At 37.5% G+C, this 13,530-nt stretch overlaps 1 protein-coding gene across 2 annotated transcripts; it reads left to right on the forward strand.

Moving 5' to 3' along the window:
* Positions 1–2,646: 2,646 nt before the first annotated feature.
* Positions 2,647–13,217, forward strand: LOC106180887 (neuronal acetylcholine receptor subunit alpha-10-like). 2 transcript variants are annotated; one of them, XM_087010312.1, is made up of 7 exons: positions 2,647–3,098; positions 10,104–10,252; positions 10,631–10,675; positions 10,909–11,018; positions 11,275–11,810; positions 12,294–12,475; positions 12,694–13,217. In XM_087010312.1, the coding sequence occupies exons 1-7, from the start codon at positions 3,047–3,049 to the stop codon at positions 13,096–13,098; spliced, it is 1,479 nt and encodes a 492-aa protein (XP_086866438.1). In that variant the 5' UTR covers positions 2,647–3,046; the 3' UTR covers positions 13,099–13,217. The 2 variants fall into 2 exon arrangements, with proteins under 2 accessions (XP_086866438.1, XP_086866437.1); XM_087010311.1 differs by lacking the exon at positions 2,647–3,098 and adding an exon at positions 7,353–7,708.
* The last annotated feature ends 313 nt before the right edge of the window (positions 13,218–13,530 follow it).

The raw sequence follows: 13,530 nt of genomic DNA on the forward strand, positions 1-13,530 counted from the left end.
CAGAATTCTATCGTCAAAAAATTGCAGTTTCAGTGTCAGGAAGAAAAATGTGTTATGAAGCTGTTTTGGGTGCACGTCACCGCCAATATAAACAACAGGTCACAGTATAAGAGTTGTATCTGTAAGGGAAATTTAAGTTAAGACGCAATATCTTTTCGTAATCAACCTGATTTTTTACGACTGAACTTGAATGAGAGGTCGCCGTATTTCCGTCGTCTGCACCAAGAGTTGTCCCACCCATATCTCTGTGTCGTCAGTCTAACTCAAGTTCGTCCAAATACACATGTACATACTGATATTTTTAAGTTATATTTGCACTTTTAACACGCTGAAAGGGAACACGATGATCAACAGGGAATATACTGAACGTGTATGTGGATTCAGTGTAATAATCTTACGTTGATTCACAATGTTTATTGAAGACACTGTATAATATGAACACTGAATGTGATTGTTAATACAGTATTGACACATTAAAATGAACAAATACGTTTTTTATTCGTCAAAATAATCAATATTGGAACGATGGATTTTGGTATTAAAAAGGATGTAAATATACAAACGAGCCTCTGTGTACTTATGTTGCTCGACGAGGGAAATGAAATGTAAATAAAAAGATTGTTGAATAAAGAGATTAAAATAAACAAAGTACAAAGGACTGATAATTTAATTCTTTTACACATAAGGGAATACACTTTTTCATTTTTATCTGAAAACTACTAAAATGCCATACACGCAATAATGCAAGTAAGATATACGGGAGACGGTCGCCGTATTGTGTTAGATGTGACAGGTTTGCTATGTAGCAATGGTGAAGGCACCGCCACGAGCGGCGCAGTGAGTTAGTTCCGTTTTCTGTTATGGAAGCTGGATTGCGAACGTCGAAAACCACAAACTAAGAAGATCCATTGTTGAAAGGACTGTATTGTAACTAGGGCCGGATTTAGAAATTACCATTTCCATCACCGTTACACATTTTAAAAAATCCTAATGATATATTCTTTTCATATATTCTTCTACTACGGTACTTTTTTTTTCGTTTCTAAGTTTCTCAGTACCATCCAAATATAATATTTTTAGTTTTTATTTAATCCTTTACCATTTTACATATATTTTTATCTGGCGACTTGGTGACCCATTGCCCTTGGTGCCCTAGGTCTAATTACACAACATCGTAAAAAACGTGGTGGATTCGCCTGGGATAAGATAACTATTGTTATATGGCTGAGGGACTTGATTAGCAGAGCGCAACCAAGACTGGGCTCCCATCCCTAGATCGATCTAATAGGATCGGTCCATCTCCACGGGGTTTCTCGCTAAATTGCTTTGAGCCCCGTCTTGGGCGGCTAAGATGCCTTGGACGCCCACTAAAGCTGCCATACGATAGTTAATTAACCCTATTAGACTCAACAGGCGTGACAGACATCTAAGCCGCCCAAGTTTATCGCAATTAAGCGAGAATCCCCTTGGAGATAGTTCGATCCAAAGTAGGGACGAATGGTCTCTTAATTAATGCAGACTATTTTACTTCCCCGCGGCCAGTGCATTTTTCCTTTTGAAAAAACGGCTCCAACAAAACCGCTTGAACGAATAATTCTGTGAGCGTAAATTACTCCCAACATGTAAGCACTTTCCTTTGTTGTCCGAAAAAGGTTCTTTCACTTCTAAAAGATCCTCCTTGGCGCCTGAACTCATAGCTACCTACTCAAAATCCTTTGCTTTTATTATAAATTTTATTTACTTTTTTTTTTTTTTTTTTTTGCTAAAGTCTGTTTTAACCGCAAGACACTATTGGTATGTTATTGATTGTTATTTGTAGCTTGTGTCGCCCTTTTCCCAATACTTGCTTACCGGCCCCGCCATCTTAATTTTTGATGAGTAATTTGAAATCTTAATGCCATTGCTAGGAAATGTTTTTAGTGTTTGTGCTGCGTTAAAAGACAGCCGCCACCAGAAAAAGTAAAATTAATCAAATCGGCACTTCATAACTCTCGTTGCAGCAGTTGGTCACTTTGTTTCAAATTTTTCTCCCAAACAATAAATTTTGACAAATATCCACTCGTAATAAAATGAACTGAGAAAGATCTCCATGTCATTTCACCATACAGTAACCCAGTGGACGGTATACATTCAGAGTAATAGTCCTTCAGTATGTTAATGGCTTATTCAATATGAAGGAGGAACCTTACATGTAGACGATCATCACAACAATTACCGAAGTCTCCTTATTACAGTGTAGATATCTATGATACCAGCGATGTCACGGACTGGGGTGGGGGGGGGGGGGTGGGGGGGGGGGGGGAGGGGGAGCATGAACAGGAAGAACATGGGTGGATCAGAAAAGTGGCGTTTCTTTCGGTTGCGCGTCGACAGGAAAGTTTTTCTCTTTCCGGGTAACATCGGTATGTAAAGAAAACAATAGGATGAGATATTTACAGGTTTGAGTTTCAAAAATCAAAATAATTACACGAAGGACAATTAACCAATTAGTAACTGCACTTTGATGCAAAATTAGAGCTCGACAACGAAGTGAGCTTAACTGAACTCTGACGGCGTAGAGATACATATCAACGACCTGATTACCGACAGTATGCAGGATATGCTGATTATATTATGGTGATGCATTTTTTTCTTCCGCTAACGCTCTGCTGGAGCGTTCCCAGTTTCAAGCACACATTTCTACAAGTGCCTATGCATGGAATCTTGAGAGAAACCTTCACAGAAAATAATTTTAGGGGGGAGGAAGTTGTACGCCTACGCCCTTGAAATCATTCGACTAAAAGCCGTCTTTATTAATGGAATAGTCGCACAGGAAACCAGTTACTGTATTATACACGTACTTGGATGATAGAAGAAAGAAACTCGAATTCGCACTGTATCTTAACATACGTGTACGTACTGAGGTGAGAGGCGTAAGAAACTACCAGTTTTATCAGGACTTCATCAAAGTTGTGATTGAATATGAAACCAGTAAAGTTCATCTGAGGTGAAAAGGGCGAAACAAGTATTCCCCAAAAACCTGTTAAATGCAAATGTTGGTGAAGAAATGGAAGCCAGGTTTAAGTCCTTCATCTCGATCTACGCCATTCTGCTTCCAGGTGAGTGACGCGATGTTGTCTCGAAAAGAATCAGGTTGATCAAAACGAACATGGGGAAAATGAAAGAAGAGATTTTTAAATTTGAGTTAAAACGCCCCGAAATGCCGTTAACGCCCACGTTATACACGTAATACCATGTAGACTTTTTGAAAAAGAAGTTACTGAAGCCATTCTTGTATCGGATAAGTTACCCATTCAACTTCAGCGTTGTAAATACGTGTTACTGAATGAGAATATATTCTGGAATATTCTGGAGAAATTTTATATATCATGATTTTAAAATATAGGATATAGTGTCTGAACCAGTGGTGTTCATTTAGTCGGGAAGCAACAGAAACCACATTAATTTTGGTGGATGAATCTATTATGAAGGCTATCTGGACGTTTAATGTACCACTTGAAAATTATGTACCTGGCAATGTTCAGATTTATTTCTTCACCTCAAATAAAAGTAATTGTCCAATCTACCATTGAACGAATTAATGTCCCACATCACCTAAATGTGTCTTGAAAGTGTATCGGTATACGACTTCCGGGTATCCAACAATTTGGGCAGAAAGCACTTGATTTGAATCATTCATCAGTTTATAGAAAGTGGCCCGCTGATGGTGACAATGATGATGACAATAAGGTAGAACAGCAATTACGACATGTTTAAACCTCGTGGTCACAACGTTACCGCTACATTACACTCCCAAACCCAATATAGAAGTGCATTTCACATGCTGAAATATCAAATACTAAATAAATGAATAAAATTGAATGTATTCGAAGCTGTGTTCAATTTTTAAAACATATGTATGTATAGAACAAAAGTCCACGGCTATCTCAATTCTACATCTACTTTTAATTTCCACCATGTCTATATATTATGTATGTAATGAGCATTCTGTATATGTATATGGTTCACAACGCCGTAGCAACGTCGTAGCCAATTACTGTAGTTCCGGTGTAACATGAAAATCTGACTCCCATGAAAATGTGACTCCCCAGTCAGATTTTCATTATGAAAATGTGACTCCCCAGTCAGATTTTCATAATGAAAATCTGACTCCCCCCATGAAAATTTGACTCCCCCTCCACAAAACTTCATACATCTTATTTTATTTGAGTATATGACTGTGATCTTGTAGTATGTAAAATGGATGATACGTTGGCACATTTTTTGTAGTTTGCAGTGAAAATTCAAATGAAAAAATAAGAAAAATAAAAAATGTGCACTTAATGAAAATCTGACTCCCCCGTGAAAATTTGACTCCCCCATCATAAAACTTCATAAATCTTATTTTATTTTGGGTATATGACTGTAATCTTGTAGTATGTAAAAAGGAGGATAGATTGGCACATTTTTTTGTAGTTTGCAGTGAAAATTTTAATGAAAAAATGAGAAAATTAAAAATGTGCACATAATGAAAATCTGACTCCCCCATGAAAATATTACTCCCCCTCCACAAAACTTCATAAATCTTCTTTTATTTTGAGTATATGACTGTGATCTTGTAGTATGGAAAATGGATGATACATTGGCACATTTTTCGTAGTTTGCAGTGAAAATTTTAATGAAAAAATAAGAAAATTGAAAATGTGCACATGGTTAAAAAATTGAGAGAAAAAAAGTAATAAAACACAGAAAAGGTGTTGAAATGATCATCAAATATTAAATAACTTTTTCATAGGGGAGACAATAGGCGATTAAGTGGACATTTTTAATTTTCTTATTTTTTCATGAAAATTTTCACCTGCAAATTACAAAAAAGCGCCAATGTATCCTCCATTTCACATACTACAAAATCACAATCACATACTCAAAATAAAATAAGATTTATGAAGTTTTGTGGAGGGGCAGTCATATTTTCATGGGGGAGTCAGATTTTCATTATTTGCTCATTTTTAATTTTCTTACTTTTTCACATAATTTTTCACCTGCAAACTACAAAAAATGTGCCAATCTATCCTCCTTTTTACATACTACAAGATCACAGTCATATACTCAAAATAAAATAAGATTTATGAAGTTTTGTGGAGGGGGTGTCAAATTTTCATGGAGGAGTCAGATTTTCATTATGTGCACATTTTTAATTTTCTTATTTTTTCATTTGAATTTTCACTGCAAACTACAAAAAATGTGCCAATGTATCAACTATTTTACTTACTACAAGATCACAGACATATACCCAAAATAAAATAAGATTTATGAAGTTTTATGATGGGGGAGTCAAATTTTCATGGGGGAGTCAGATTTTCATTATATGCTCATTTTTAATTTTCTTATTATTTCATTAAAATTTTCACTGCAAACTACAGAAAATGTGCCAATGTATCAACCATTTTACATTCTACAAGATCACAGTCATATACTAAATTAATTAGAGATTAATGAATGTTTTTTTGTAGGGGGGTCAAATTTTCATAGGGGAACCACATTTTCATTATGTGCACATTTTTAATTTTTCTTTTTTTTATGAAAATTTTCACCTGCAAACTACAAAAAAGTGCCAATGTATCATCCATTATGCATACTACAAAATCATAGTCATTTACTCAAATAAAATGAGATTAATGAATGTTTTTTTGGGGGGGAGTCAAAATTTCATAGGGGGAGTCAGATTTTCATTATGAAAATCTGACTGGGGAGTCAGATTTTCATAATGAAAATGTGACTGGGGAGTCACATTTAAGGGGAGTCAGATTTTCATGGTACACCGGCGTGGTTTGCTTGCCGCAGTTAGGATTGCTTGATAACGAGCGGATTGAGTAGCATCAGAGCCAAGTACAGGCTGATAATTTTACTCCCTCCTCTCAAGCTCGTTTTGGCAAATATAAAGACGGCTCCAATAAAACCGCAGAACCGAGTGAATACTTTTGTTAACTGAAATAAACACTTCCCACACAAAAATACTTTCTTTTGTAATCTAGAAAAAGGTTCTGTCATTTATGGGGTTTCCTCTTTATTTGCCCTTTGTTTAACGTGTTTAGGCACCTCAACTCAGAGACACCCTGCCAAAATTCCTGGTCTTTTTTACAGTCGAATGTCGTAGCTTCTATACACTGCTGACATGATCATTATTGAAATTAGTCGCTTATGCCCCCCCCCTTTTTTATTTGAAAAGGCGTGTAATAAGCAGACCCGCCGTCGCAATTTTTAAAATAGAAAATTGAAATAAAATTGGAATTCCAAATACAATTGCTTGGAAATGTTTTGGTCTTGTGAAAAGACGAACATTATTACAATGTCCATGACAGATTGAAAACAGTCATTTCATTTGATGTGCGATAACACGGTAGTAACCAGACAAAGTAAAATAAATCTACTTGGCACTGCATAACTCCCCTGATGCAGTATAAGTCGCTTCATTTTAATTTCACTGCCCACCAGTGCAATCTAAAAAAAATCGCTCGTTATACAACGAACTAAGAGAGACGTCCATGCCATGACTTAGTGCAAAGAATACGTCTTGACAAGCCGATACCAATTATTTTACGTAACAATACAGCCACAACGCGTGACTCTGCCAAGAAGAAAAAATTAGATTTATGCGGCCAAATGTTCATTAGCACAACGAAGCTCTGCTTTTGCTCAAGGGTAAATAAGATAAAGCCCATATGACTGAAAACCGTCATTTATGAATAACGAAAAATAATAAGATACAAAGTGACAAAAATGGGGGGATAATCATACTCCCTCATACTATATAAGAGCTATAATATAAAATTAAGAAAGATTAATTAAGAAAGATATTGGAACAATTGGAGAAAAAAGTTGGCACAAGTTCACATTGACGAGCATCTTATTTTTTTTCTGTTGGAAGACCGTCAAACATGAAGGATGGAACGACAAAGATAATTTAAAAGACTATCTCTGGATCCGCCCGTGCAAAACAACGATTACAATTGCTATAAATCAGATGAATGGAAAAAAGGCTCGATATTTTATTGAGAAATATGTTTTACAAGTAATATTGGTCATTATCGGATCAATCTTGAAATTCCAGGTACGATTAAACGTGGCACAACAATAATCAAAAGAAAATAAGTTCTTAAATAATAAAAGTATGTTATTATTATTATTATTATTATCAACTCGGCGCTGCGTAGCTCCTTCGATGCAGCCTACTTCACTTCATTATAATGTCCCTCCCCTGCAGCACAATCTAAAAAAATCCACTTGTTATACAACGAACTAAGAAAGATATTCCTGTCATGACTCAACACAAAGAATACGTCGCAACAAAAAAAGGTTGACACAAACTCTTTCACGTAACAGGATTCTATGTTTGTGCAGCTACAATGCGTCGCAATATCAAGAAGAATAAATAAAACCATTGGTCTTAAGACGCTTTTATTGAAGAAACAGTCGTATAGGAAACTCTCAATACATAATACTGGGGGAATAGAAGAAAGAAACCCAAAGTGTAGCTTATTGTACGATTACGTACACAGGTGATGGGTGTAAGAATCTCCTAACTTAACCAGGAATTCACCAGAATCGTGACTACATAGGAAACTAGTTACACTGAAAGTTAACTGAGGTTTAAGGGCTAGACAAACATCCCGAGAAATGGAAGCAAAGGTGTCGTCCTTTCTCGCCGGCTGCGTCGTCTTACTTCAAGGTGAGTGCCGTGCACGGAGTTGTATGGAAGAGCATCTGGTTGATAAAAATGAACATCAGGAAATGAGTGAAGAGAGAATCATTTTAAATCCGGTTAAGTGACATTTCTAGTCAGAAATTTAAAAGTCCCAGTACATGTATGGCGCAGATGACTGTTAGTACGTAATAACATTGGGTATATATGTTACTGACGCGATTGTTGTATTGCATAAGTGAATTATTGTGTGTAACCTCTACGCTGCAACAAACGTGATACTTAATGACAAAAATGCGACGGTAAGAAACCCGAAGCACGACGATACATCAAAACGCTAAAAGACAACATGACCCACCAGATATTGTACCACAATCCTTGCCATAACCTTGGTCATATTACATATAATGGGGGGCAATGTATACCTCATAACTCTGTAATTTGTAGCTTAGCGGTGACGGGTGCCTGTTATAACCAGAGCAGGGTTAGAAGAGGTCCACAAGGTATCTTATTATGTGAAGTACACTATATATGGGGGGGGGGGGGGGTATGAAGTAAGAGTAACGTCTTAACAGTTAGCTGACAAAGGTCTAACACTGATTACCTCCACTTGCACAGCAGTCTATTGGCAGTAAAAAGATGTCTGGAACCGCTCAAATTTACCAATGAATTAATATTACAAACAGATTCGAAATACAAACACCGCTGTATACGTAAAGGTTGGACAACGCGTTACACGACGTATTCTGAAGAATTATAAACCATAAACAAAGACATTACGTGAAATCACCGAAAATGCTTGTGAATTTTTATATGCTCCCCCCTCCCCTCCGACAAAGAGGAGCATGCTATACTTAGATATACGGGAGGGTTTTACTATCTTTTCTTTAATGTTTCAAAAATACAGTCATAACGAAAACTAACAACGAAACGTTGAAATAAGTTAATGAATCTAATGTAAACGGGCACACGTTGTTAGAGCTACAGATTTTAGTACTCCGATTGTGCTTATGTACTACAAAGCAACAACAGTACAGTATACGTGCTTTTGACAAAATTTCTGTTGACTTCACTGCACTTGAAAGAATATATTAGCATGTAAATGCATAATGTTAAAAGGTCGAATTCTTATTAAACCCGTTTAAGCAGGTACAATGTATATAATGCTACAGATTATACGCGCTTTTTGGAGGCTTTCTTGTCGTGTTCAGCACTAAGAACGGGTTTTTGTTTAGATTAGTGTGACTCAAATTGTCATAAAGATTATAATAATAATAATATATTTACTACTACCTCTATGTTAGTCTGTTTAATATGCATAAAATAGGAAAACGCGTCTTGGAAATATATAAAATCTCCGTCTACTTACACCCATTTGAAAAGAAAGTCTTAAGTGGCAAATGTAACGTGTATTCCAATACTTCTTTATGTCAAGTTAAAGGTAAATCTAATACCCTCCCGACAAAAATTTAATTTCACTCTTTATTTTAATCTTCCGAACAAATAACGCACTTAACTTGCAAAATGTTTGTTTTGCGATTACGTATATTTTCGATTGTGCAGTGAACTTGGTAAAGACATTTCATGTAATTCTAGTGAAATGTACACAGTGATTGCGTACTGTAACCAAGTATTTTAACAAAGGTATTGTTTGTGTTTCTTCATTGTCGAAGGAGTCGACGGTTCAGGTGACTTCACCATGGGACTCTGTAGGAATGTTACAAGACTGTAAATCTATAAAATTCCTATTTGGAACCCTGTTGTATTTTGGGCCAATTTTCTAAAGGTCCCTACAGGAAATTTTAGAAAGGGCAGCGTGATCTAAAGCTATGACAATAATCGGTCGGGTTGATAAGACGACGACATCATATTTTTCCACGACACCTCAGTCTTTTCAAAACGGCATATGAAGCATAAATTTGTACAGCTCTATTTGTACAGTCCTATTGAATGACAAGGGGTCTGGACATGATTAGATCAGCCCCCTGTCTTTCAAAATCAGAGTGGCTCCCGTGTCAAACCCCCCCCCCCCCCCAACATACACACACTCCCAGACATTATGATCCGCCCATAGCTTCTGAGCTGTAAACACACAGAACCTTGTGAAAAGTTGCCAATATCTACCCCCCCCCCCCCACCTCCCCCCGCTTTCGGTTTCTGAAAAAATCTCACCAATATTCCCTTCTTGAAATTATACTTTTGAATAGCTGAATCATGGTTCTCAACCGTACCCAATGGCACCGTTTGCCCTTCTAACACCAAAAATTTACGTGGCCCTTTAGCGGGCTACAAACCCCACGCCAAGAGGGGCGAGGGTCGGTTTCGCATCCAGGGCCTCTCATTCGTAAAAAAAACCCGGACCCTCCGCTTTCAAATATTCCTGAATCCGCCCCTTATACTTTCTTTATAAATTTCACTTCAGCTACCACGTGGTGCCTGGGCAAGTCCATGGAAACTCAGCTATCAGAGGATCTCCTGTCTAACTACAGTGCCACGGCCAGACCAGTGACGAACGCTTCACACCCCGTCCTGCTGCGGGTCGGGTTCGCCTTGAACCAAATCATTGACCTGGTGAGGCACAGACAGTTACCAATTAGTGTGGTGTCTATCTTAGAGGGCAGACAGAACAGCGCGCAGACTAACAGATCCATGGATCAAATATGGCGACCCACTAAAAAGCTTGCTGCTTACATCCCGCTTAGACACTGGAGAGATACCCGGCAGGGATTACGCAACAAGCATTCAAGTGGGTCGGCCATATTTGATCCATGGATCTGTTAGTCAGCTGTTCTGGCTGTGTTCTTATATGTAATTAACTGTATAAATAATAATTATTATTATGCATACTTATAGTCGTGACGCTGGTAAACAACCTGAGTTTAAAGACGCATCACTTCCTAGTTCGGCTTTAATACAGGACGTAAGGATTAATCGCTCAAATAATTTCAGGATGAAAAAAGCCAAGTTATGCTAAGCAGCGTGTGGTTGAGGCTTGTAAGTATCGATTTCAAGTGGAACCTATAAAAAACTTTAAAACAAAATAAAGCTAAAAATTGGAGAAAAAAACACATCTTTTGAATAGCAAAAGATGGTCATGTGTAACTCACACTACCGAAAACGTAACAGTTCTTCCTTAAATGGTAAATACAACGCCAAATTTTATATGACAGGAAAGGACCATCGATGTTCAAGTATTCTAATAATTTTTATAATTAAATTTTCTTTAGCTTTGGACAGATGAGTTTCTCCAGTGGAACTCAAGCAATTACCAGGGATTATCGGAAATACGGATTTCTACTGCCGAAATATGGATGCCTGATCTTACGCTTTACAACGAGTAAGTTTTTTTTAAATCTGAAATATTATTGAAAAAAGGATAAGTGTAATTTTTATTAAGGAATAATTAAAAAAAAAAGTGTTATTGTAAAAAGAGATTATGGTAAACAAAGACTGCTGTTGGTAAACAACATTAAGATACAGTGCACATGTATATGCCTATGGCGGAGAACAAGCAGGCACGGAGAAGAAGCGATCTTCTCCGTGGGCGACCAGCTTTTGTGATGTCAGTCTACTCTATCCCTATCATTCTTCAGCGTCCGCGAAGAGGAGCGGGGTTTGGACCAATACAAAGTCACCGTGTATCCAAATGGCGCCGTCTACTGGTTAACGCCCAACATTCTGAAAACCTACTGTAAGCTGGACGTCACCTATTTCCCGTACGACCAACAAGTTTGTCCGTTCAAGTTCGGTTCATGGAGTTACCACGGATTCCAACTGGATGTGACAAATCGAACCGCCTCAGGCGACACATCAAGTTTCGTTGACAACGGTGAATGGGAACTCGTGGACATCCCAGTGCGCCGCCATGTTGTCATGTACGGGTGCTGCCCAGAGCCATACCCGGATGTAACCTTCTACATCGTTATAAGGCGGCGATCTCTGTATTATATCTTCAACATAGTGCTTCCCTGTGTGCTGATTAGTTCTATAGCTCTGGTAGTGTTCTACTTGCCCCCGGAATCCGGCGAGAAGATTGCCCTGGTGATAACCGTTCTTCTCGCGCTCACGGTCTTCATGCTGTTGATAGCAGAGATCATGCCGCCCCAGTCGGAAGTTGTGCCGCTGATTGGTGAGATTTCGTTCCGAAATTTTGAATGATATTTTGCTTCAGACGTGTTATTAATTAATTAATTAATTAATTTATTTATTTATTTATTTATTTATTTATTTATTTATTTATTTATTTATTAACCTTTGCAGTCTGGGCGTCCCTCTAATTCATAAACAGACTCAAATGTATGTTTATACTGTATCTGTTGAAAGGATTTTAATTAGACTACTGTATTGTAATTACACCTGTTTTGATAAAATTGCAAACCTATTTGTGTGAACATGTTTATGGAAACCTTGTTCTGAAGAAATAAGCTATATGTTACCAAAAGGTGCAACATTTATTTTGCCCAAATCTATGACATTGAAAAACCGGGTGCAAATTTGTCGATGGCAGTTGGGTCTTATAAGTTTTTAAAGGCACAGATTACACCACATATTATTTTTTATTTTCTTGTATTTAGGCCAAGTTACTATATTAAACATATATCTTCTCTTTCAGGCCAGTACTTCATTGGTGCCATTGTATTGCTGTCTTTATCTACGGCCTTGACAGTGTACGTGATGACCCTGTACCACAGTGGCAACCATGCAAGACCAGTACCGGGATGGCTAAGAAAGGTGGCTTTCCGCTGGCTGGCAACCATATTATGCATGAGAGCGACGGTGAAAAGAAAAGCACGGGTAAGTGAACTGAAATTGACAAATAATTTTTGTTTATGGGGTTGGTATAAATTTTTAAGAAAGTCTCTTCATTTAGATTCCAAGAATTTTGTATGCATGGGTAAAAAGCACAACCTTTTTTCTGCTGCACATGCACGCTTAAATCTACATTTAAACACTTGTCATTTTGGTTTTTTTAAATCTACACCGCTTTTTTTGTTTATTTTGGTAACAAATAGGTTCACCCGGCGACAAGTGAGAAAAAGGATCAGCCGCACAACGACAAGGAGACAAGCAACACAACGCAAACTTCTGTCTGGACCGCTAGTAACAATGCCAACGACCATAGCCAGACGACGCCTTTTTCAAAAACAAGGGATGAAAAAATCACTGACGACAATGTCACACATACAAAAGGAGACGCTGAAGAAACAAACACGCTTCTGAGGAAAATTTTACACCATTTTAGTGCCTTGGCGACCTCCATGGCCGATCATAAGGCACACGAAAGCATTGAGACGGAATGGCATATCGTGGCAAAAATTATTGACAGGCTTTTACTGGTACTATTTTTCATCATGACTGTGACGCTGAATCTGTTTTTCTTGTGTTTCCGTCCCAGTTATGAGTATTCCGTAGACTGAGTGGAGAGTGATAAACAAGCTAGCTCATGTTTGAAGCTTTATCGACTGATTTACCAAAAAAAGAAAAAAAAACGCTTCTAGACGACAAGACAAAATAAAATTGTTGCCATACAAAATTACCACAGCCATCGTTATTAGTTGCTCCATGTTTCTAAAGCCCTATGAGTTGTAATGTAGCAATCAATATTGAAAGGTTCGCACTGTGTTTAATCAAAACGAAACATGCACGACGTAGAGCTCTGTATCAAAAAAGAAAACATGCTGAGTGGTTTTAACAACAGTCAGGAACGTGAGTACATGATTACCTTCATCCTGGTAAGGTGGTTCCAGTCGTAATCTAGCACTTCAATCTCGCCCAGTGATCCATCAACTTATTCAAATAATTTTAAAGCGGCGGAGAATAAAAGTCAGTCGATTTTTTAAATCAAATAT

The sequence above is a fragment of the Lingula anatina genome, chromosome 4 (genome assembly GCF_051362555.1).
Source record: "Lingula anatina isolate TDL-2025a chromosome 4, LinAna3.0, whole genome shotgun sequence".
NCBI lineage: Eukaryota > Metazoa > Brachiopoda > Lingulata > Lingulida > Lingulidae > Lingula > Lingula anatina.